The 21780-nt window shown below is 51.7% G+C and overlaps 1 protein-coding gene and 2 long non-coding RNA genes across 12 annotated transcripts in view; 1 reads left to right on the top strand and 2 right to left on the bottom strand.

The window, feature by feature from the left end:
- The window catches only part of Cpne2 (copine 2), a 37539-nt gene that overhangs the window by 4203 nt on the left and 11556 nt on the right, over positions 1 to 21780 (top strand). The window contains exons 2-11 of one of the 2 annotated variants that reach the window (NM_001256466.2): positions 10602 to 10819; positions 13114 to 13293; positions 13679 to 13753; positions 15324 to 15395; positions 16605 to 16688; positions 16803 to 16892; positions 17388 to 17486; positions 17838 to 17924; positions 19003 to 19062; positions 19679 to 19812. In NM_001256466.2, the coding sequence (NP_001243395.1) occupies positions 10640 to 10819; positions 13114 to 13293; positions 13679 to 13753; positions 15324 to 15395; positions 16605 to 16688; positions 16803 to 16892; positions 17388 to 17486; positions 17838 to 17924; positions 19003 to 19062; positions 19679 to 19812 (1061 nt within the window). In that variant the 5' untranslated portion in view covers positions 10602 to 10639. Of the gene's footprint in view, positions 1 to 10601; positions 10820 to 13113; positions 13294 to 13678; positions 13754 to 15323; positions 15396 to 16604; positions 16689 to 16802; positions 16893 to 17387; positions 17487 to 17837; positions 17925 to 19002; positions 19063 to 19678; positions 19813 to 21780 lie in introns of those variants that run through there. The other variant, XR_010060019.1, reaches the window with a different exon arrangement.
- LOC134483689 (uncharacterized) lies at positions 1223 to 7600 on the bottom strand. Its single transcript, XR_010060569.1, has 2 exons — positions 3455 to 7600; positions 1223 to 2227 (listed from the first exon to the last, which is right to left on the bottom strand). It is a non-coding gene; the product is annotated as an uncharacterized LOC134483689 (long non-coding RNA).
- On the bottom strand, positions 10774 to 19685 carry LOC134483687 (uncharacterized). Of its 9 annotated transcripts, none has more exons than XR_010060564.1 (5): positions 18991 to 19685; positions 16225 to 16466; positions 14579 to 14681; positions 14108 to 14223; positions 10774 to 11102 (listed from the first exon to the last, which is right to left on the bottom strand). It is a non-coding gene; the product is annotated as an uncharacterized LOC134483687 (long non-coding RNA). The 9 variants fall into 9 exon arrangements; XR_010060565.1 differs by having other exon boundaries at positions 14108 to 14193; XR_010060563.1 differs by lacking the exon at positions 10774 to 11102 and adding an exon at positions 13834 to 13967.

The raw sequence follows: 21780 nt of genomic DNA, 5'->3' as shown, positions 1-21780 counted from the left end.
CTACCTGCTGGACCACTTGGCCGGTCCCGGTAGGATCACTGGGAAGACCCTAGGTGTCTGAGCTGCACAGGGAACCAGAGTTTGGGTGGATGTTAACCAGCCTCCTTCCCAGTATGGCCTGGCAGAAACCGAGGGTCCCAGGAGAGCATCAGAGCCAACCCACTGCCACAGCCTCCTCGCCTGGCTGTCTATTTCTATATTTATCCCCATAATGGCCTGGTTGCCTGGCAGAGTGTGGTGTCTTTTAAGCACAGTGCCCGGTGCCATATCTGAAGTAGAGAGTGGATTATGTGCAGAGTTCCACGACCTCATCGCTTTGTCCAGAGTGAGTGGCTGCTTGCTCCTGGGGCTGCATGCCACTTGGCAGGAACCACACAGCCACCGAGACGCCCGGGGAAGGCCCCGGGAGTAGGAGTCTTGACTCTGAATCCCTCCTTTCCTAACAAGCAGGGATATTGAAGTAGTAGGACCGAGGTCGGGATTCTTATATGGCTGGAAGGTGAAGCAAGGTGCACCCTTTTAGCCCAGAGTGTCTAAGAACTCGTTATTCCAAAATCCCAGAGTTTAGCTAAGTGTGGTAGGGCATATTTTTGATCCCAGCTTTCAAGAGGGTCTCTGGAGCTGCAGATCAGCCTGATCTACGTATCAAGGTTAGAACACCCAGAGTCTAAAAACAGACAGACAGACAGACAGACAGACTGACAGACAAAACCCCAACAGCCCACAGGGCCAGAGAAATGTCTCAGAGATTAAGAGCACTTTTGCTCTTGCAGAGAACCTGGGTTCAGTTCCCAGTATCTTACAACCATCCATATTCTAGTTCTAGGGGATCTGATACCTTATCTAGCTAGCCACTGTGGGCAACACACACACACACACACACATACACACACACACAGACACACATGCACACACACACACATACACACAGACACATATGCACACACACACATACACACAGACACACATGCACACACACATACACACAGACGCACACACACACAGACGCACATGCACACACACACACATACACACAGACACACATGCACACACACACATACATACACACAGACACACATGCACACACACATACATACACACAGACGCACACACACACATACACACAGACACACACAGACACACAGACACACATGCACACACACACACAGATGCATACACACACGCACACATGGTGCACAAATATACATGTAGGCAAAACATGTGTATACATAAAAGAAATAATTTTTTTTTTGGTTCTTTTTTTCGGAGCTGGGGACCGAACCCAGGGCCTTGCGCTTCCTAGGTAAGCGCTCTACCACTGAGCTAAATCCCCAGCCCCAAAAGAAATAATTTTTAAAAGTCCAATAATCCCCAGGCCCAGGAACTTTGTGGATCTGCGATCCTAGGCTTCCATAATACCTTCTCCCTCCTTCAACCGTGTCCTTTCACTTGCTCAGCTCCCCTCCTGTCCACACCCATGTTGGGAATAACAGAAAGAGAGGCTGGCTGTGGTGGCACATGCCTGTATTCCCAGCCAGCACTCAAGAGCCTGGGGCAGGAGGAGTATTAAATATTGTACTGTGAGTTCACAGTCAGCCTGGTTTATATAGCAAGACCCTGTCTCAAAATCAAAATGGCTGAGCACGGGGCTTGGCATCACAGTGCACAGGGCCCTCCACCCAATCCCCAGCAGTTCAAAAAAGAAAGAGAATCGCCCCCAACATAGGGTACCATGGCAGAGCTGTGCATCTGGGATAACAGCAGCTGGGTCCAGCGATGGGAACACGCAGCCCCACTCCTGGTGTCCCTTCTCATCTGCTTTATGCTGCCTGCGGCCTGTCACCATTGTCATCCCTTTCAACGGTGTAGGCTTCTTTTGTCCACACTTAACCTCACGTAAGGAGTCCAGTAGGGAGAGCATATCCTCCTTCATGCTGACACATGAACTGCTGATCTTGGATCAGGGTAGCAACACAGACAGTGCCGCCGTGGCTGTCGTCCCGTGGGTCCTTTGGTGGACGTCCGTGTCGGGAGTTAGCTTGCAGGCCCTGCCAGATGTTTCTCCTGAAGGGTTTGCACCAGATCCCACTGCCTCTGGCAAACTGTAGGAGTTCTGGTCACTCTGCATTCTCGGCAGCACGAGACCTGTCAGCTTTCTGCAATTTTGACCGTCATAAGGATCGGGATGGGCCTGGTACACGGTGATACTGCGCTTGGTTCTACTGAGCTGAACGGGAAGAGTAAAAGGTGTCAGGTGGAGGACGAGAAAGTGGGGACTCACAGAAAAGCATTATTGGAACCTCATGTAGTGAAGACATGAGGTGAGGGAGGGGACCATGGGAGCCCTACCAGGGTGACTAGGTGTTGTCCTGAGAGGGAAAGGGAGCCTCCCTCCAAGAGACTTTTACCATTGTGAAACAGAGTTTTCAGTGTGTCCCGACATTCCCATGGGTAAGAAAGCAGATGTAGGGGCTGGGGAGGTGGTTCCGTCAGTACAGTGCTTGCAATGCCCTAGGGCCTGAGTTCAGTTGCTAGAACCCTAGCTGGAAAGACAGGTGAATCCATCCTTGGGACTCAGCAGTCAGGTTCCGGGCCAGTAAGAAACCTCAAGGAATAGCATCCGAGGTTGTCCTCTTGCCTGTATGTATGTGTGCACTTGTACACACACACACACACACACACACACACACACACACGCACGCACGCACGCGCACACACACACACGAGAGGGAGGGGGAAGGATGGAGAGAGGGAGAAGGAGAGAAAGATTCAACAGGGTCCCATCAGTCTGGAAAGTGGATCCTTTCTAAGACCCAGAGAGTGATATCAAGAGCAGTTATCAGGAGCCAGAAGGCAGGAACCGTTTAGGCAGGAACCGTCATCCAATCTCCATTGACAGTGGATGTGGGTGGGGTTCACATGGTCACAGGGCCTCGAGCAGGGATGTTCAGAAGGTAAAGCTCACTATGCACTCAGAATGGAATTGGGCCTTGTAGTGACTCCTCTATTTCAAATCTGTCTCTGTTGGGGTGGCTATGTCCACGTTCCCCTTCCCTTGGAGCTGACAGGCAGGGGTATCCTGGTGCTCCCACACTTGAGAAGTCAGTACCCCATCTCCTGCCCCTCAAAGCTCAAGGTTGCTCGGATGGCTTTACTGTCTCTGTGAACTTGGCTGGCCTATAGTGACCAGTTGTTTAGCCAAATACCAGTCTAGATGTTTCTGTGAAGGTATGCTTAAGATGCGATTAACATTTAAATCGGGCTTTGGGCAAAGCGGATTAGCACCTGGGCCCCATCCAGTTGATGGATGGCCAGAGACTGAGTTTCCTTTAAGATGAGGTCTTGGACCTTAGGAGCACAACATATTTAAAAAACAAAACAAAACAAAACAAACGAACAAAAAAAAAAACTTTCCTATTTCCAGCCCATGGTGTCCCCCCAACTTCAGGCTTACCCCTGTTGTGGTCCGATGAACTGATTCTTTAAAATCAGCCTCTTGTTGTATAGATGCAGACAAGCTACCATCTCCATGTCTCTGGAGGGTCCTGACGATGCGCTTGCCCTCTGAGTTCCTGCGCCTTGGCATCTGGGATTGCATCTGGTCAGTGGGATGACAATGCCCTCGAGACCCATCCCAAGACTCCGAGGGAACCTTGAGGACTTAGCAGCCCTAGGGGCCAGCAGGCAAGGAGTGAGCGACTGGTTAGTTGAGGGTTCTAGTTAGTAGAAAATTACTATCTAAACCAGGAGTGGCAGGGCTTATATGGAAACCAAGCATCACGGCTGCTTAACTAGGCCACGTGCAGGCCAAGGTAGAGCTATCCCCAAGGCGTTGTCCCAGCCTCAGGTGCCTGCCTCCTTGCTCCCATCCTGCCGCAGGAGGGCAGTTTCCAGATCACTCTAGGGAGCATGTTTGAAACCGCACCTGCCTGCCAAACCCGTGGTTTGTGTGTGCTTGGCCTCCTCCGCCTTGCCTGCGGGCCTGTTCATACAGGGTTGTTGGGTGTCTCCCTAGGGCTTCTGATGGAGCAGGTCTGGGTGGGGCCAGATAGTACACTGCTAGTGCTTTCTGGGAACCATGCTAGGAGCAGGGAAGCCCCAAGCTAAGAGCTACAGTCCTTAGAAGGTGGCGCCCACCAGGTCCTGTGGCTTCTGTCACCCTTAGGGTGTCAAAGCCAGAGAGTTCGCCGGAAACCTCCAGGACTATCACCAAATTCTCCAGTGTCTAATCAACTCCCTGGCCCCATCCTCCACTCTTGGCCTAACTGACAGGGTACACTGTGCCCACAGCAGACGAGGGTAACAGAGAACCGTGCGTTCCAACCAGTTTTAGTCCCTTGCCCTTTTCCTTTGGCTGCACATCACCTGGTTTTTGTTTTTGTTGGTTTATTTGTTTGTTTGGTCCTTTGACTCCACCCCAGAGATTAGGAACCGCTCTAATAGCAAATATCTTAATCCTCCGAGCAGCCCAGGAACATACCTTGCTGCCTTCTTTTTTGCAGAGGGCAAAACTGAACGAGAGAGATTAAGTAAGTCATAATCCTGAGGTCACACAGCGGAGAAATGGCAGAACCAGAGGCTCACAGGCAGGATACTACGCCCAGGGTCAATGCATTTAACTGCTACTCCATACTGGTCAGAGGCCCAAAAATGTCTGGGTGACTGTCATTAGCAAGGCTTTGCAACACTTTGCTCCTTAGAGGTTGCATTGAAAACAGAATTTTTTTTTCTTTTTTATCTTCCAAATACCACACATTGTTGTGGAGGTCAGCGGACAAGCTCAAGTGTCATCCCCTTTCTACCTGTTGTTTGTCGCTGTGTATACCAGGCTAGCTGGCCCGTCAGCTTCTGGAGAGACTCCAGTCTCCGCCTACCATCTCACCATAGAAGCACTGGGCTTGTAGTCACGCACTGCCACAACTTGCCTTTATAGGGTTCTGGGGATTCAAACTCAAGTCCCCATGCTTGTGTGGTAAGCCCTTTCCCTACTCAGCCATCTCTGCAACCTCAGGCATGTTGTTTTGACAGTACCTGTGGCATCCTACTAGGAGTGTTTTTGGTAGGCCCACAGGGCCTCCTGTCCCTAGAGCCTCACGGCTGAGAATCTTGGGCCTGAGCAGCAGCTGATGGGCCCCTTTAGATCTCTCCTTGTCTGCCTTCCACTCTTGCCTCTGTCTGGATCCCCTGCAACCCATTGTCTCCTGAGCCTGCCTCACTTGGCGTCTCCTGTAACCACCACCTCAGAGTCGGGATCCCTGCATCGGATTTAGCTGCAGAGGTCCCTCAACCACATAAAGCACCTATGCCCTGTCAATGGGCTTGGGCTCCATCTGTCCCTTACCCCGTCTTGGGCCTCTGCTTGGATCTTCTTGTATCCCTGTGTGTGTGTGTCTCTCTCTGATCTTTCAGAGGCTGTGAGAGCCAAGGCTGAAGAGGTAGCTTTAGCTTTTGAGAGATACAGAGGAGCAGCCAGCCGCTGGGCTCCTGACTCCTGGTCCATTTACTGTGCTCACTGGGTGTTCAGAGTACACAGACCTGCATTCATGCTGGGGGGCAGGTGTCGGTGCCAGAGCCTCCCTTGAGAACTACATCACGGGAGCTTATGGGGGAATGTGTAAAAGAGTTCTACATTTAAGTTGCGATCACTTAAAGAAATGGTGGGGTGTGGAGACGGATCACATTGGCTTACGTGATTGTGGCAGACCTCCGAGAACGCTGACAACGGGGACCTTGCGAGAGAAGAAAAGTGTTTTCAGCGAATGGAACCACAAGTGCTGAAGGGGAGGTGGGCTTACTTGAAATCGGACTGGAAGCCAGTGAAGCTTGGCTGAGAACGTGGGAGAACGGCATGGAAGCCATCAACTCGGCCTGACTTCCTCAACCTGGGGTGATGCAAGGACTTGCGATCCGGAAGGGTCACATCCGGAAGATTCTGTGGTGGCACTTGACTTACATGACCGTTGTCCCTCTGACTGCACAGGGGAAAGTTACTGAGGTACTTCGGAAGAGATTTCACAGCAGCTTGCCTGGCTATGGCGGGGGGAGTGGAGGCAGGAGGCCAGGAGTGGGAAGAGGCTGTTCCATGGGCCCTGAGAGAGGGAGGGCAGGGAGTCATTGGCCATGAATGACTAGAGTTCCGACCAGAACCACAATTCTCTAGATATGTAGCTCAGTTCTGATGTCGCCGGAGTCCACTCTTCTCTCAAGGGCAAGACGCATGGTCTGGGTGGGTCTATACGTTTTAGACACAGTCTCACTGTATATAGCCCAGTCTGAGCTTGAACTCATGACCCTCTTGCTTCTGCTTCCTGAGTGCTGTGCCACCATGAGCTGCTCTACCACACTCACTACCTTGTTACTGCGATCCTAGGATATATAAGGAATGTTTGTTGAATGAATATGTGACCACTGACAGGTCATTGCCAAGTCCTGCCTTCCGTTTGCCTCAATTAGCTCTCCCAGAAATGGACCTACTGGTTTTGGATCCCTAACTCCAAGCTCTTTCTCAGGGGCCTGTGCCCACACCTGTACTAAGAATCCTATCATCCTTGGGAGAGGCTCTCGCTGCTTGCACCCCCTCCTCCAGCTCCAAACCCCAAATTACCTGCAGATGGTGCTGTCCTGGAGCTTTTCCATCTTGCCCAATGCTCACACAGACCCAACCCCCTCCTTAATGACACCTTGCTGCCTTCTACTGAGGGAGGGGAGGGGGCTGGCCCAACCAGGCTGTGGTTTCTTTTTCCATTGCGTCAGGCCTCAGGGTCTAGATCCCTGCCCTGTTGCTGGGCTGGCACCAAGGGCCACTCCGATCCCGGCCTGTTTCAACCTCAGACACCATGTGCTCCCCATTTCGGGGATCCAGAAGCTTCCTGCCCGAGGGTGAGTTGGAGATGGGAGCCCTGCCCCTGGTTGGGGAGGAGTCCACTTCCCCGCCCACCATTCACAGAGCTGTTTTTCTTCAGCTGGCGCTGGAGCTGACCCAGGTGGATTTGTCCTAGGCTTCGCTGGACCAGGCCCCTCATGGCCTTGCCCTTGGCTAGTTAGAGGTGGGATGCTAGTTCAGTCACAAAGGCAAGATTCTGGGTATGTGGACGAGCTGATGACGACCATGAAGATGTGTCCTCAGAGTGGTCATGTGAGCTTGGGCCTTTGTTCATCGGGGGCGGGGTGTTGAGTAGTGTGTTCATGTAGCCAGATCTGTGTGTGCGCTACACCAGAAAGTGTACCTGACCCCTTCCATATGAGAACAGAACTCTGGGCTATAGGGGTCCATGCCTAGGCAATAAATCTGTTGTAGAGGGGCCAGTGTTGCAAATAGGAAGTAGGTGAAGCCCACATGTCAGTGATGGGGGAGTATGTGGATAAGGTGATGCCAGAGGAGCTGAAGACCTGGGTTCTGGGTCCTTGTTAAAATGGGGACTGGGGCAAGCCTATGGGCACAGGCTTAATATCCCATCTACTTGGGAAACTGAGGCAGGGATAGCAAGTTCAAGGCCTGCTGGGCTATAGAGTGGGATCAAGGCTAGTCTGCGTAGCATAGTAAGATCCTGTCTCAAAAAAAATATATATATATATATATTAATATATAAAGAAGAAAACATTTGAGTATGTACTTTTAGTAGCACTTTTAGCTTGCATATAGTGGGCCCCAATTTCAAACCCCTATCACTACAAAATTACACACACGCGTGCGCGCGCGCACACACACACACACACACACACACACATACACACACACACGTACGTAATGGGCTTGTCCTTGGTTCCTCTGCCCGGCAGCCTTAGGTCTAAGCCTGTCTCTTGGTCCCATGCTCTCTGGTCTGATGGGTTCCCAGGCTGTCCCTTCTTTGCCCAGTATTCTTCCTCAGGTGAGGTCTGCATTGGCTTGGGCATTGAGAGATAGCCCCTCAAGCAGCCCCTGCTGCTTCCCGAAGGGTGGCCCCGGACAGTGCTTGTCCACTTTCTCTTCCTGCATTCCCTGTATGTAAAGTCGGGTGATGATCTTGCCCATGCCCACCCCGGGTAGAACAGGGGCCCCTATGGACACCTTGGATGCCCATTGGCCAGCTGAAGCTTTGCTTTTCGCTGCCTAAACCACATCCATGGCTCCTCAGCCCTTTGTGCAGAAACTGATTTTAACCAACGAGAATAAATCCTGCCAGGAAATTGCAGTGCTGTCCTGATGCTTTGGGAACTGTGATTGTAATGAGGTTCTAGGGACAGCCAGTAGGAGGGGGAAGCTAAGACTGGCTTCTTCACTCTCCATATCCCCTCCCTGCCAGGAGGTCCCTGGGACCACAGTGCCTACTGTGTCCTATTTGCAGAGTCCCTTAGGAAGCTGCACTGGGGAGGGGCTTCGGTCTGGGGAGTAGAGCTCTGTGGAGTGGTCTTTCCTGGTCTGCTGTGGGACAGCAGCTGCTGCTCCTTAGCGTAACAGCTGTTGCAGACAGAGAGAGCTTTTGAGAAGCCAGGAAGCCAAACATGGTGATACACGTCATGCTAGCATGCAGCAGACAGAAACAAAGACTATAAATTCAAGGACAGCCTGGGCTACATAATGAGATCCTACCTCAAGCAAGGGAGGTGGGGGGTGATGGCTAAGTGGGCAGAGTTGCCAGTAGAACTAACAACCTTTGCTCATCCCTGGGCTTCTCTCCTTCCAGGAAGGAAGGAGCTGATTTCCAAATTGTCCTCTGACAAGGACGTTCACCCACACCCCTGACAACAAACAAACATATAGATACCAACATTTTAAAGGACTAGGAGACGGCCCATGTGCAAGCATGAAGACCAGAGTTCAGATCCCTTAACAGCCATGTAAAAGACCTGGTGATGTACATATGTAATCCCAGGGCTGTGTGGCATGGGGGTTGGGGGTGGGGAAGAACAAGCAGATCTCTGAGCCCGGCTGGCCAGCCAGTATAGCCAGATAGGTGAGTTCCAGCTTCAACAAGAGACCCTGTTGGGATCAGGTGGAGATGCCTGGGAAGTGGCCCAGCGGGTAAGGGATGCTTGGTCTGCAAGTGTGAGGATGTGAGGACTTGAGTCTGAAGTTGCGGAGTCTATGTAAAAGGTCAGGCGTGACCGTGGGTGCCTATAACTCTGACGTCCAGGGGGCAGAGACGAGAGGAGTCCCAGTGCTCACTGGCCATCCAGCTTAGCCAAAATGATGAACTTGAGAGAGATCTTATCCCCAGGGAGTAAGAGATAAGACAGAGCAGCAGAGGAAGACACCTGGCATCTTGTTCTAGCCGATATGGGCACTGGAGCATGCACCCCCACATTCTTGTGCACAGCACAGCACACACAGCAAAGGGGAGAGCGATTGAGGAAGACACCTAGTGTCAACCTCTGGTCTTCCCAAATGTACATGCAAGTGAATACACACACACACACACACACACACACACACACACACACACACACACACACACACACACACACAGGGCAAACGAGATTATACCAACCCTGCTTCTGACTTGCCTCACTGCCCATAGAGAGCTAGACTTATACAGTCCCTGTCACTGTGTTTGAACTAAACCAAACTGGAGGCTCGTAGTCTCTCTAGCCCCAGAGATGACACCAGAACTGGGATGTGCTCAGTAACCCATGCGCTCAGGAGAAGCTACTGGCAGGTCTCCCACAAGACTGAGGTGGGAATCCTATCATACTCTAAGGCGCAGGGGTATAAGCACCCCCTCCCCCGCAACCTAGGGAAGATACAAATCAGGAACTCATTGAACAGTGAGGGGACCGAATATTAGTGTCGCTTTTACGAGGTGTTTGGGAACTAGGCACATCACCCATGTCAGCGCACACGCATTTGTGATCTCAGAGAACCAAGGTGGGACGTTGTGTTGGCAGATAGGAAGTCAAGGGTGCCTGGGAGGTTAGTTCTGTGCTGACGACTAGGATCAACCCTGGCCGATATAGTTGTTCATTTACTGGTGCACACGCCCTTCACATGGGCTCTGAAGGCTACTTTATTCCAGCTGTGGGCCTGGGATGGTGGGAGGAATATAACAGGCGGTGAACAAGGTCCAGTTTTCAATAGGTTACCAGAAGTTCACTTCCTAGTGGCCAAAAAAACAAAAAAACCCAAGCCGTCATAGGCAGCACTGATGCTAACCCATGCTTTGCTCAGGAGAAGCCTTGGTTTTCTGGCACCAGCCACGTAGGATACCCTTGTCTACTATGATGCCCCGTGGCTGCTACATGGGCAACACAGGGGCCTGTGTATGGCTCATGGGTAAAGACAGAAGGCAGAGGAGAGGCACCAAAGTGGACCATACCTCTCAGAGATTCTGTATTCCTTCAAAGTCTCTTGTCTTCTCCCTCTAACAAGCCTTCGCCCATTGCTCTCTCACGCACACACCGTCTGCCATCTTACCACCTACTTCTTCTTTGTTTTATTTTGAAATGGAGTCTTGCCCAATCTAGGTTAACCATGCATTCAGCCTCCTGCATGCTGGGATTACAGGCTTATACCGGTGTACCCAGTCTCTACTCAGTTATTGAAGGTCAAGTAGTAAGCCCTCCCTGTGGTGAGGTAGCCTGTGAAGAGTATCTGTCCCTTTCTGACGCTCAATCCTGTCCTCCAGACTGCCAGGAACTGTTGCTGCTGCCACCACCAACCCCCATGGCCTACATTCCGGATGGGGGCCCTCCCACTGCAGGGGGCATCCCCTTGGGTTCTCAGTGCTGTGTGTGCAAAGTGGAGCTGTCAGTGAGTGGCCAGAACCTGCTGGACCGGGACGTCACCTCCAAGTCTGACCCTTTCTGTGTCCTCTTTATAGAGGACAACGGCAGGTGGATGGAGGTGAGGCTAGACACCAGTGTCTATGATGGGCAAGGCCTGGCTGGGCTGTGGACATGCTCTTCTTGGATCTAGGGAATGCCAGGGTCCATGGGACGAGGGCTGGTGGTGGAAGATCACTTAGAAAACTGGCACCATTTTTTACAATTAAACCTTTTTTTTAGATGTATTTAAAGTATTACTTAAACCAGGCATGGTAGTATATATCTGTAATTCCAACACTGAGGCAGGAGGATCAATCACAAGTTCCACGTCCGTCCCTGTTATGTAATTAAGAAGTCCCTGTCTCAAAAAAAAATACATAGAAAAATAAAATAATTACTGTAAAATATATTTTTGGCGGGGTGTGGTGGTATGGTGACACACACCTTTAAAACCAACACAAAGACAGGTGGATCTTTGTGAGTTCCAGGCTAGCCAAGGCTACATACTGAGAACCTGTCTAGAAAATGAAACAAAACAGAAAACACTATATATAGCTAAATAGCTAGACTTCTGTCTAAATTAAACCCACACATACGTAATTATCATATTTATTATGGTCTAATAGTTTATGTGGCTCTAGTCAGGCGAGGCTTCTATCATTTTGCACAGACTTGCTTCCTGTAAGTGACCTTTCTGTTTGGTTTCTGGCAATCACTCTGTAGGCCAGAAGCAAAGAGAAATAAGTTGTTTAGTCTTGGGCCCCAGTGGTGGACTCAGGCCCAGCAATGCTACCCCTGCTATGTGACCTCAGGTGAACTGCTGCCCGTTTCTGGGCCTGTCTCTTTAGTAAATAAGGGCTTTTATTTTTCCCTTACCTAGAGTGGGAAACTTCCCACTGGGAACTTCTGAGCTGCAAGTCTGGCCTGAGGGTTGGGAAGGGCTGCAGTTCAGGGAGGTTACCAAGAAACTTGAATTTCTCGTGCCAGCAGCCTTCAAAACTTGCTTTGATTCCTTACAGAGGAAGCTATGTTTGCTGTTTATCAAATTCAGAATAACTTGAGGAAGACGACCTAGAGAACTAGGCCTGCCTACCAAGGAGAATACCTGTTCACAGTTCAGTGTCCCATCTTCCAGATCCTTATACCTGCATGAGTATTTCCCAAAACATGTATTAGCGGTTTCATTTTAATGTAGCAGGAGATAATCTAGAACTCCTAGCCCTTCCTCCTTCCTCCTAAGTCCTGGGATGACAGGTTTGCAACCCCTCTGGCCTGTTTTTCAATTAAATATTGAGCCAGACAGTGGTAGGCGCTCACCGCACATGCTCCAGTTTACAAGAGTTTTCACAGATGTTGGCTTCTTGTGATGAAAACCCCTTGTTTTAAAGGAGCTGGGATTGCTGGCCAGTTTACAGAGGGGAAAGTGGGCCTGGAGTCTCGCGGGCTTCTGTATTACATCCAGGATGTTGCTGGTACAGCCAACAGAGGGAGATGAGACAGTAAACCAACCCAGAAGTCCAGGGACAGACCAGGCCTGTAGTTACCGTTCAATCCCCTCTGCTATGTCTCCAGAACCATGCTCCTCAGGGAGTGATATCTCCCCGATTTATGACACGCCCCCCCATCTCTGCTACCCCCGGATTGTGCATATAGGCTAAAAATAATCCAGGTCAAGACCTCTTCCGATCCCGCTGTTCCTCCTGCCCTTGGAAGCCCGGGTGGAAGGAAAAACCAACCCAGCCCAGTTCTCAAAATAGCTTGTCACTCAGGGTTCTGTTATGTGTGAGGTGGTTCCATGAACCCACAATACCCAGCCCTGTCCCCACCCAGGCTTTGGTGCCCAAAGCAGGTGGGCATGCTAGACTGGACAGGTCCAGAATTCTATACAAGATACCGTCGCCTCCACTACCCAGGCCCTTGACTTTACCCGGCTCTGCCTCCTCTCTGTTTCCTCTTAGCAGTGCATACAGTGCAATTTTGAGAAAAGGGTTTTCTTAAGTAAAAAAAATAGGAAAGCCACACAGTCACAGGCTTTCATTTTACAGAGGTAAAAGTAGGCCCAGATGGAGAGAGGATTTGTCCTCTGTCACATCCCTGTCTCGGATGTGGTCTGAGCTCCTACTCTAGTCCCTGGGAATGGGGAGGGTTTATAGAGTCAGAACTGGGCTCCAATCTTGCGCCCGCCTCCCTCTGACCTAACATTTCTGATCTTCAGTGTTCTTACCTGTGAACCGAGGCTCATGGGATGTGAGAGCTGGTGGGAGGTACACGGAGGTAGTGAGGTGGTAGGAAGATTGCCAGCAGCTACCCATCGAGGGAACCTGGCCACCACAACTCTCCCCACCTCCCCCCATGACCGTGTCCCTCTACCAGTTCGACAGAACAGAAACAGCCATCAACAACCTCAACCCGGCCTTCTCTAAGAAGTTTGTGCTGGACTACCACTTCGAGGAGGTGCAGAAGCTCAAGTTCGCTCTGTTTGACCAGGACAAGTCCAGTGCACAGTTGGATGAGCATGACTTCCTGGGCCAGTTCTCCTGCAGCCTTGGCACGGTGAGCCTGGGGCTCCCAAGTAGAGAGGGGTACACAGGAGCCTCATAGACAACCTCTGCTCTTGGGGTCAGGCGGGCATCAGTCATGATTTCCTATCCCCTACTTTCCCTAGCTGATCCTCCTGGGGCTCCCCATCTGCCACACAGACACCCCCCCCCCCCGCCCAGGAGCCAACAGGTCCCAGAGGTGTCGTAGCCCAGTGAGTTTGGCACCAGACAGAACGCTCCCACTGAAGGGACAACCAAACCCAGTGCCGGCTACCTGCTACCACAGAAAAGTGGGGACAGTGTGATTCATGGTGCTGTCACCACAGCCCTGTTGTTGACCTATCCCCAAGAGCCCCTGCTGCCTCCCTGAGCACTGTTCTCTGTCTCTCCCACTCCAGATTGTCTCCAGCAAGAAGATCACTAGGCCTCTGCTGCTGATGAATGACAAGCCTGCAGGGAAGGGCTTAATCACGGTACCAGATCCCCCCCCCCAGCCTTTCACATCCCTTTCCTGTCTCTCCCACCCTCCCCCCATCAATGGACTGCTTCTCCAGCAGATAATCACCAGCTTTGTTGGGAGTAAAAAGGCCCAACTTACAACTTAGCAACAGGTCTCTTAGCAACGGGCTCCTGGCTCTACAGATGATGTACTGGGGGGCTGTCTGGCTGGGGGACTGTCGGAAGGCCCTGCACGATGCAGCACGGGGTCAGGGGCCTCCTTATCATTGTGGGGAGGGGTGTTCAGAGCCCCCACACATCCCCCCCCACCAATACTAGCCCCTGCAGCTTCTCCCCTGGAGAGCAGTTCTCAAGCACACGATGCATACCATGGGATGTCTTGGCACAATGATTCCGCCAACTGTAATGGTTCCCCCTGCACCTTGCAGTGAATCCAGCGAAGTGCAGGTTCTTCCTGTGGATAGGCAATTTGGTCCTCAGAGGCCTAGAAGGCAGGGCAAACCCCATCTCGTAGATGAGAGAAATTGAGCAAAAAGATTGCCCGTAGAACCTGGGATGCGCTGCTGAGGGCTCCTCATACTTCTGTGCACTCTCGCCTTCTTCCATGGCTCCCCACTGCCTTGTGGTCTCTCCTTCAAGCTACGAGGACCTGCTTTGCTTCCCTGCCTCCAAATTCTACCCTTTCTCCTCATGCCCCAAGTTCTGGGAAGCCAAGTCTATAGCACGCCTCAAATAGCCGAGATGATTCCCCGGGCTGTTGCTGCAGCCTAGCAGATACCTCCTAGCAGCACCCCACCTCCGTCAGAGTTCACGGTCAACTCTCAGGGCAGCCTCCTTACCCTTAGACTGATGCCGGCAGGGCAACCCCAGGAATGTCAGTAGTCCTACTCTAAGCTCAGGTTCCTTCTTCTGGGACAAGGGACAGTAGGCACATCCTGTCGTCTAGGTGAAGAAGAAGGAGAGAGAAATGAGTCTAGGGCCTTGGCCTGTTGTACGGGTGACAGAAGGCTGGCCAGTCTCCTCAGGTTAAGCCCATCTTAGAGGCAGGGCCCTGAGTCCATCTGTGGGGAGAGGCCCCTGCGGGCTTTTGGCAGTTGTGTTGAGGTCTGAGGGCCGTGGTTATGGGGAAGTCATGACGGATGACTAGTGGGAGGCCCCCGTCCTTCCCTGGACTTCAGTTCACTCAGCTGTGTGCACCTGGCTTCTTGGCAGTTAAGAACTCTCAGGTTGGAGAGAGAGTTTGAGGAAGCCTATACGCCCTGGTGCAGAACCTCTTCCTTTGGCTCATGACTGCCACCCCTGCCTAACCCCCATGTCACCTCCCCCTGTGTCCTACATCCCCTCTCCTGAGCCACTGGACTCACTTTCTGATTCCTCACCACCGGTCTGATCATGATCCCATCTCCCAGAGAATGGAAACAGAGGTTTAGAAGTCAACAGGCTGGTCTTGGTTCTCACGGCACTCCCTTTCTCTTTCACCCTGCACCTAGCCCTGGAGGATTTGGTCCTGGAAGGGTGGGGAAGGGAAGGAGCAGACCCCCCTCCCCCATCCCCACCCCTTCTCTCACAGCTACAACCTTTCAGATCGCAGCCCAAGAGCTGTCAGACAACCGGGTCATCACACTGAGCCTGGCCGGCCGGAAGCTGGATAAGAAGGTAAGCCAGGCAGGGAGGGAGGGCTTCCATGAACAACAGTGTTTCCCCGGCCCAGGGCCCTGGGGCCTGGCCTCTTTGACTCCACCATTTTCATTTCCCATGGGGGTCAGGCTAAGCACTGAACCACTCAAGTCAGACCTTCTCCTACTCTTGTAGGGAGAGTGCCCTGCCACTTAGAGGGAGGCAGATTGTGAAAGGAAACCCTCTTGTGGCCCCCTTCTCTCCCAGGGCTCTGCTGTGATCCTCTAGAGTCCTCCTCCCATCCCCCTTTGGCCTCCTGGTTAGCTCACCCTCTTGCTCTCCTCAGCTTTATCAATTTTCTCATTTTCAAGTGTTGAGCATGGGAGTCACCATACCCGGTGCCCAGGTTAAGCCAGGCATCCTCCAGTCTCAGGCCCATTGAGACTGGGACCCTCTCTTCTCTCCACCTGGGACCCTCTACAGTGTCACCGTGTCCTTCCCACATTCTAAGGTTGTCCTTCTACAACCCTCTCCTGGAAACAGTGGCAGTGCCCTCCAGTTGCCTGTGGTCACCCACGCATGTGTGGTCCCATACGTCCTTACTTGACTCTATCTGTCCCCTTCACTTCCGTGTAATCTCTTTAGATGCCTTTTTTTTTTTTTAATGTACACAAAATGAATTTCTAGAGGCCACCGTGCCCTCTGGTGACTGGCGTCATAGTTTAATTCATTCATGATGTTTGTAGGCGTCCGCAATGCTGTGGGAGATCATTGGAGAACGGCTTCCATAGTCAGCTCTCTTCCTCCCACCACGTGGGTTCTGGAAGGGCAGGTTCAAGTTCTAGGCCTTGATGGCAAAGACCCTTACCTGCCAAGCCATACCATTGGCCTGGATCGCACTTTTAGGCTTGTGGTCTCGTTCAAAAGCCCTTGGACCTGGGCTTACTAAAGGCATGGTGTTCTTGGAGCTGCCTGCTGCCGCTGCTGCTGCTGCTGCTGCTGCTGTACCCAAGGCTCGGGGTCTCTAGAGCACAGGAACCTTGCCTTGCTATGGGGCTTTCCTCGTTTCTCAGTTGGAAACACCAGGCCTCTGGCTGAACCTCGAGGAGGCTTAGGGGAAAAGAAGGGACGGACTTGTTGCACAGTACCTCCCACTAACCGTGAATCAGGGATGTGGCTGGGCTACACTCCAGCTCCCCTGAATCTGGGAGAGCCAGGCCCTCTCACACACGTCGTGCCTCCCCCCAGGACCTCTTTGGGAAATCAGACCCGTTCCTTGAGTTTTATAAGCCGGGAGATGACGGCAAGTGGATGTTGGTCCACAGGACTGAGGTAGGTAAAAGGGGCCTTGGGTTCCCATGACTCTGGTCAATCAAGCTTCCCCCGGGGGCGGGGTGACTCTTCTCTAATGGATCTGTGAGCACACTGCTCCTCCTTGCCCCTCAGGTGATTAAGTACACCCTGGATCCTGTATGGAAACCATTCACTGTACCGTTGGTATCCTTGTGTGATGGTGACCTGGAGAAGCCCATCCAGGTTAGTGATTCAAAGGCTGTGTTCCCCACCCAGCTTGTCCCACCTCCTAGTCCACCCCAGTGAGGCTCCTGGTATACCTGTTTGAAGCTCCTCTTGCTGAGAAGAGCCTTGTAAGAGGAAGCCTAGAGCTTCCTAGATTTGAGGAGGAAGCCCTAGATTTGAGGCCTGAATTCGAGGCCTGACCCTCAGGACTCATACAGGATCCTCACCTCCCTACAAGGATTGCTGGGTAGGATTACAGTGGGGCCTGGCCTGGCCAGAGGAGGAATGGATGGCCAGTGGATAGTAACCAGCATGGCCTCCACCCTTGGGTGGCTTCATTTTGCTTTCCTAGCAGTCCTGGAAGGCGTCTGCCAGAGGCAGCCCCAAGGTGAGACAGATCAGACCATGGGAGGGAATGCCTTACACAACAGACATGAAGTGTGTTCAAGTGCTAACAGGCTGAGAGCACCTTCTGGGGACAGCTGTGGGGTGACCATGCTGAACCTGTCCCAGGTTATGTGCTACGACTATGACAATAATGGAGGTCATGACTTCATCGGCGAGTTCCAGACCTCTGTGTTGCAGATGAGCGAGGCTCGGGATGGTGTCCCGGTAAGATAAACATATGTGCCATTACCCCGGGGTCTCAGCAGTGACTATAAAGAAATCCAGGACTTTGGACCAAGCAGACAGGCACTCAATCACACCTCTCCTGCTTGCATGACCTTGAGCAAGATGATCCTCCCTGAGCCTCAGTTTTTCCTTCTGTTTATCGGGTGTTCGGGGTATGGATGAAGTCAGAGCCTGGGCACCTGGAAAGTGGTCTCAAGGTGGCCACCTAGGGGACCCCTCTGGAGGAGGCATCTACCCCTGGGTCTAGGCTGTGGAGGGGACTCTGGGGTCCTGGGAGGATGGCATCTTAAGACACCCCAGCTGAGCCTCTCTTCCTTGCCATGGCATCAGCTGGAGATGGAGTGCATCAATCCCAAGAAGCAGAGGAAGAAGAAAAGCTACAAGAACTCGGGCATCATTATTCTGAGATCATGCAAGGTGAGCAGAGGGTGCTCCTGGGGACTGCACAGAGGCCTCAGTCTCCTTGTCTGTAGAATGGGTGTCTTAAGAAGAGTGTGTAACAGCAGTCTCCAATCTCCTCCCTGTGCGGGAGGATTACAGTGAGATGATTTCCCAGGTGATTTTCTAGGCGGGGAACTTAGAGAACAACTTCCCTCTGCCCTGCAGGCTTACACTGTACACTGGGCACTTGGGGCAGTGGCCATGGGACTGAGCACCCTGGCTTCTGACATCAGTGAGGAACAAGGCAGCTATGGCTTCCCTGCAGAAATGAAACTGCCACCAAGGCTCAGAACACTGTGGCCAGGCCACAGTGTTGTCTTTTTTTCCAGTCTGGCCTGATTTCTTTCGTTGTTATTGTTGACAGGTTTCTCTTGTGTAGCCCTGGCTGTCCTGGAACTCGCTCTGTAGACTAGGCTGCCCTTGAAAACTCAGAGATCTGCCTGTCTCTGCCTCCCAAGTGCTGGGATTAAAGGCATGTGACACCACTACCTGGTTCGGTCTGGCCAGAATTTTAAGATGATCTATCTGCCTGTGCTGGCCATGAACTTGTCATCTTCCCAAGTACAGGGATGACAGGCCTCGGAGAGGGATTACCCCTTTAAAAATTTGCTTTGATTACATTTATCTGGGAGGAATCCATAATGTCACTGATTCGGAAAGACCAACATACTTTGCTGAGAGGAGACTGAGGCCTTGATGGCAGCCATGCTGCCTCCCAGCTTTGTAAACCTGCTCTGGAGGCCTTGGATGGGCGCCTTCACTCTGTCTTAGCAAGGGAGGCAGTGAGGGTTCAGGGAGGTGGCTGCCCAGATGAAGACCCGACCGTCATCCATTGGATGACTAATTGACGAGGGTGACCAGCTCTGTGAAGCTGGTCCTTGCCTAGAGTGGCCCTCATGCTCCGTGTTCCTCATCCACTCATGGCTTCTGCCTGAGAGTTTTGGAGTCTGTTGTGCTAAGATCAGACCCCCTTGGCTTCCTCCCGGGGAGCGCCAGCTCCTACAGGGACATTCATAGCCCCAGTAAGGACCCACTGACTCACCGTTTCTTCCAGATACACCGAAACTACTCATTCCTGGATTATATTCTGGGAGGCTGCCAGCTCATGTTCACCGTAAGGCCCCTCCCCATCACCAGCCTGTCCAGGGTCTTCCCCCAGGGCTCAGGCCTCTGCCACAGCAGCAGGGACTTGTGCTAAACCCTAGCAAAAACTTCCTTGGGGCAAGGGGTGGAACTGGCCTCAGAGGCAAGGGCATAGGGAGTTTGTCCTGGTGGGTGGCTGAGTCAGGATTGGCTGGGACCTGAGCAGGGCTACACAGGGCCTCCCACTCTACAGAGAAGAAAGGTCAGTTCCTCCCACTGGCCATGAGGGTTCAGTTCTCCACTTGCTCTCCTTCCGTTCACTGTAGCCATGCCTCTGTTCCTGGCACTTCTTTGTCCCCCTGAGGGCCACCTTTTCAGAGACCCTCCCTTGGGGCTTTCCACACCCGGCATTCATTGTCTTGTCTGGAAAGCATCTTAGGAATTTTCCTCCCATCTGCCTTTGTCCCTCCCCTAGACCGAAGTGTCTTGAACTTGAACACTCTGTATTTTGTTTCAGTCATTATCTTGGCTGTCCGGCCTGGGAAATGAGTAGACCCTGGGAAATGTGTCCACTAGACCCTCCTATTCCCCCGAGGCTATGCCGGGGTCGGTGACCACACTGCTTGGTCGCTTTTCTCCTTCTGCAGGTTGGAATAGACTTCACAGCCTCCAACGGGAATCCCCTCGACCCTTCTTCTCTCCATTATATCAACCCCATGGGCACCAATGAATATTTGTCAGCCATCTGGGCAGTGGGACAGATCATTCAGGACTATGACAGGTACACATGGAGGTGACTCTGAAGGTCAGCTGGTGTCCCTTCACAGAGGGAAGCTCAGCTTTGTCGAGCTAGAAGGGTCCCAGGGATCTGCAAACCTCGGGATGGTGAGCGAGTGGCATTCAGTTATTGCCCCTTCCGTTCCCCATGGGAGAGATTGCCAACCGACTCTGTAGTCTTACCTGCCAAGCTCCAGTTCAAACTGGAATCTTTCTACACATGATGTACCTACCAAACATCCAACCGTCCAGTGAGAAAGGGAGTTAGGATGGAGATGAAAGTTGGTGGCTACAATTCGGCCTCTGCTCTCACAGCTAGGGAGACAGGCTGGGGTGAGACTTAATAATGTGTCTGGTCAGCACTTGGGAAGCAGAGGCAGGCAGATCTCTGTGAGTTCAAGGCCAAATTGTTCTACAAAGTGAGCTTAGGGCTATGTAGTGAGGCCCTGTTTTGTTTTGTTAAGAATGTATCTGAAGGGGGTTGGGGATTTAGCTCAGTGGTAGAGCGCTTACCTAGAAAGCGCAAGGCCCTGGGTTTGGTCCTCAGCTCCAAAAAATAGAAAGAAAAAAAAAAAAAAAAGAATGTATCTGAATATACACAGACGAGGACAGAGCCTTCATGGCCCAGTTTCAGGGGATCAAGGGCCTCAGGGATGGTCGTGCTTCCAGGCATTAAGAGACCCACAGCATGCAGAGCAAGGAAGGCTTCATAGTCAGGCAGAAGACCCCGATATCCACCAGGGCACCCTAGCCCTTCACTGGAGTTCAGGTTCAGCAAAACCCCAGTGAGCTCAGGACGCCATGTTGGAGACACTGTCTCCTGCCCATCCCCTTCAACTGGTCACCCTGCTCTGTCCTGGACCCTGGTGGCTTGTCTTCCACAGTGGCCAGAGTCTCTGATATAAATGTTGTATGAGTTAACAAATAAGACATTGTTCTTCTAGAAGAAATCACTGGGATTTGGAGATACCTGTTTACATATGAGGTCGAAGTCAAGGGAGCATTAAAGAGGCATCATGGGGTCTCAGGGACCCATCAGTGGCCCACGGAAAGAAGTAGCCATTTTGTTTGGACCTTGGAGGATGACTATACGTTTGTTAGGGAAAGCAGATTTGGGGAAGGCTATTTCAAATGGAATATGATGGTTGAGGTTGAGATAAAGTATCCTGTATGTTTGAGGAACAAAGAGGCCAGGGTTAGGGGCTGGGGATTTAGCTCAGTGGTAGAGCGCTTACCTAGGAAGCACAAGGCCCTGGGTTCGGTCCCCAGCTCCGAAAAAAAAGAACCAAAAAAAAAAAAAAAAAAAAAAAAAAAAAAAAAGAGGCCAGGGTTGGGGGTGGACATGAGGAACAGGAAAAAGAGGAACCTAGGCTCCGGGGCTGTGATGAAGGCAGGTCCTGGTTAAGATTTTAGGAGTGTGGAGCTGGGGATTTAGCTCAGTGGTAGAGCGCTTACCTAGGAAGCGCGAGGCCCTGGGTTCGGTCCCCAGCTCCGAAAAAAAGAACAAAAAAAAAAAAAAAAAAAAAGATTTTAGGAGTGTTTTTTCCCCAAGTGTGATCAGGAAGTTTGGAGCCTGGAACTAGTCCCATTTCATTTCACTGTGACTTAATGACCAGGGTCTTGGTTTGAGAAGGACCTACAGCAGTGGTTCTCAGCCTTCCTGATGCTTTGCCCCTTTAATAGAGTTCCTCAGCTGTATCAAATGACCCCCCAGCCATAAAAGGATATTTTCGTTCCTTCATAACTAATTTTACTACTATTATGAATTATAATGTAGATGTCCTTGGAGATAGATGTTTGCCAAAGGGGTCAAAGCCCACAGGTTGAAAACTGCTGATCTGTAGGGCGCTTCCAGGCCTACTGGTCAAAATCAAGCAAGTGTCTGCCCTAGGTACAGATGTATCCAGCTGTGGTCAGTTGCCACCCAGAACTGGGCTTAGACTTGAGTTTAGTGGGGAATAATTCTAGAGGG

Source organism: Rattus norvegicus, chromosome 19 (genome assembly GCF_036323735.1).
Source record: "Rattus norvegicus strain BN/NHsdMcwi chromosome 19, GRCr8, whole genome shotgun sequence".
In the NCBI taxonomy this organism is placed as follows: domain Eukaryota; kingdom Metazoa; phylum Chordata; class Mammalia; order Rodentia; family Muridae; genus Rattus; species Rattus norvegicus.
The sequence above is the reverse complement of the archived record's forward strand: the minus strand, read 5'-3'. Positions and strand labels throughout refer to the sequence as shown.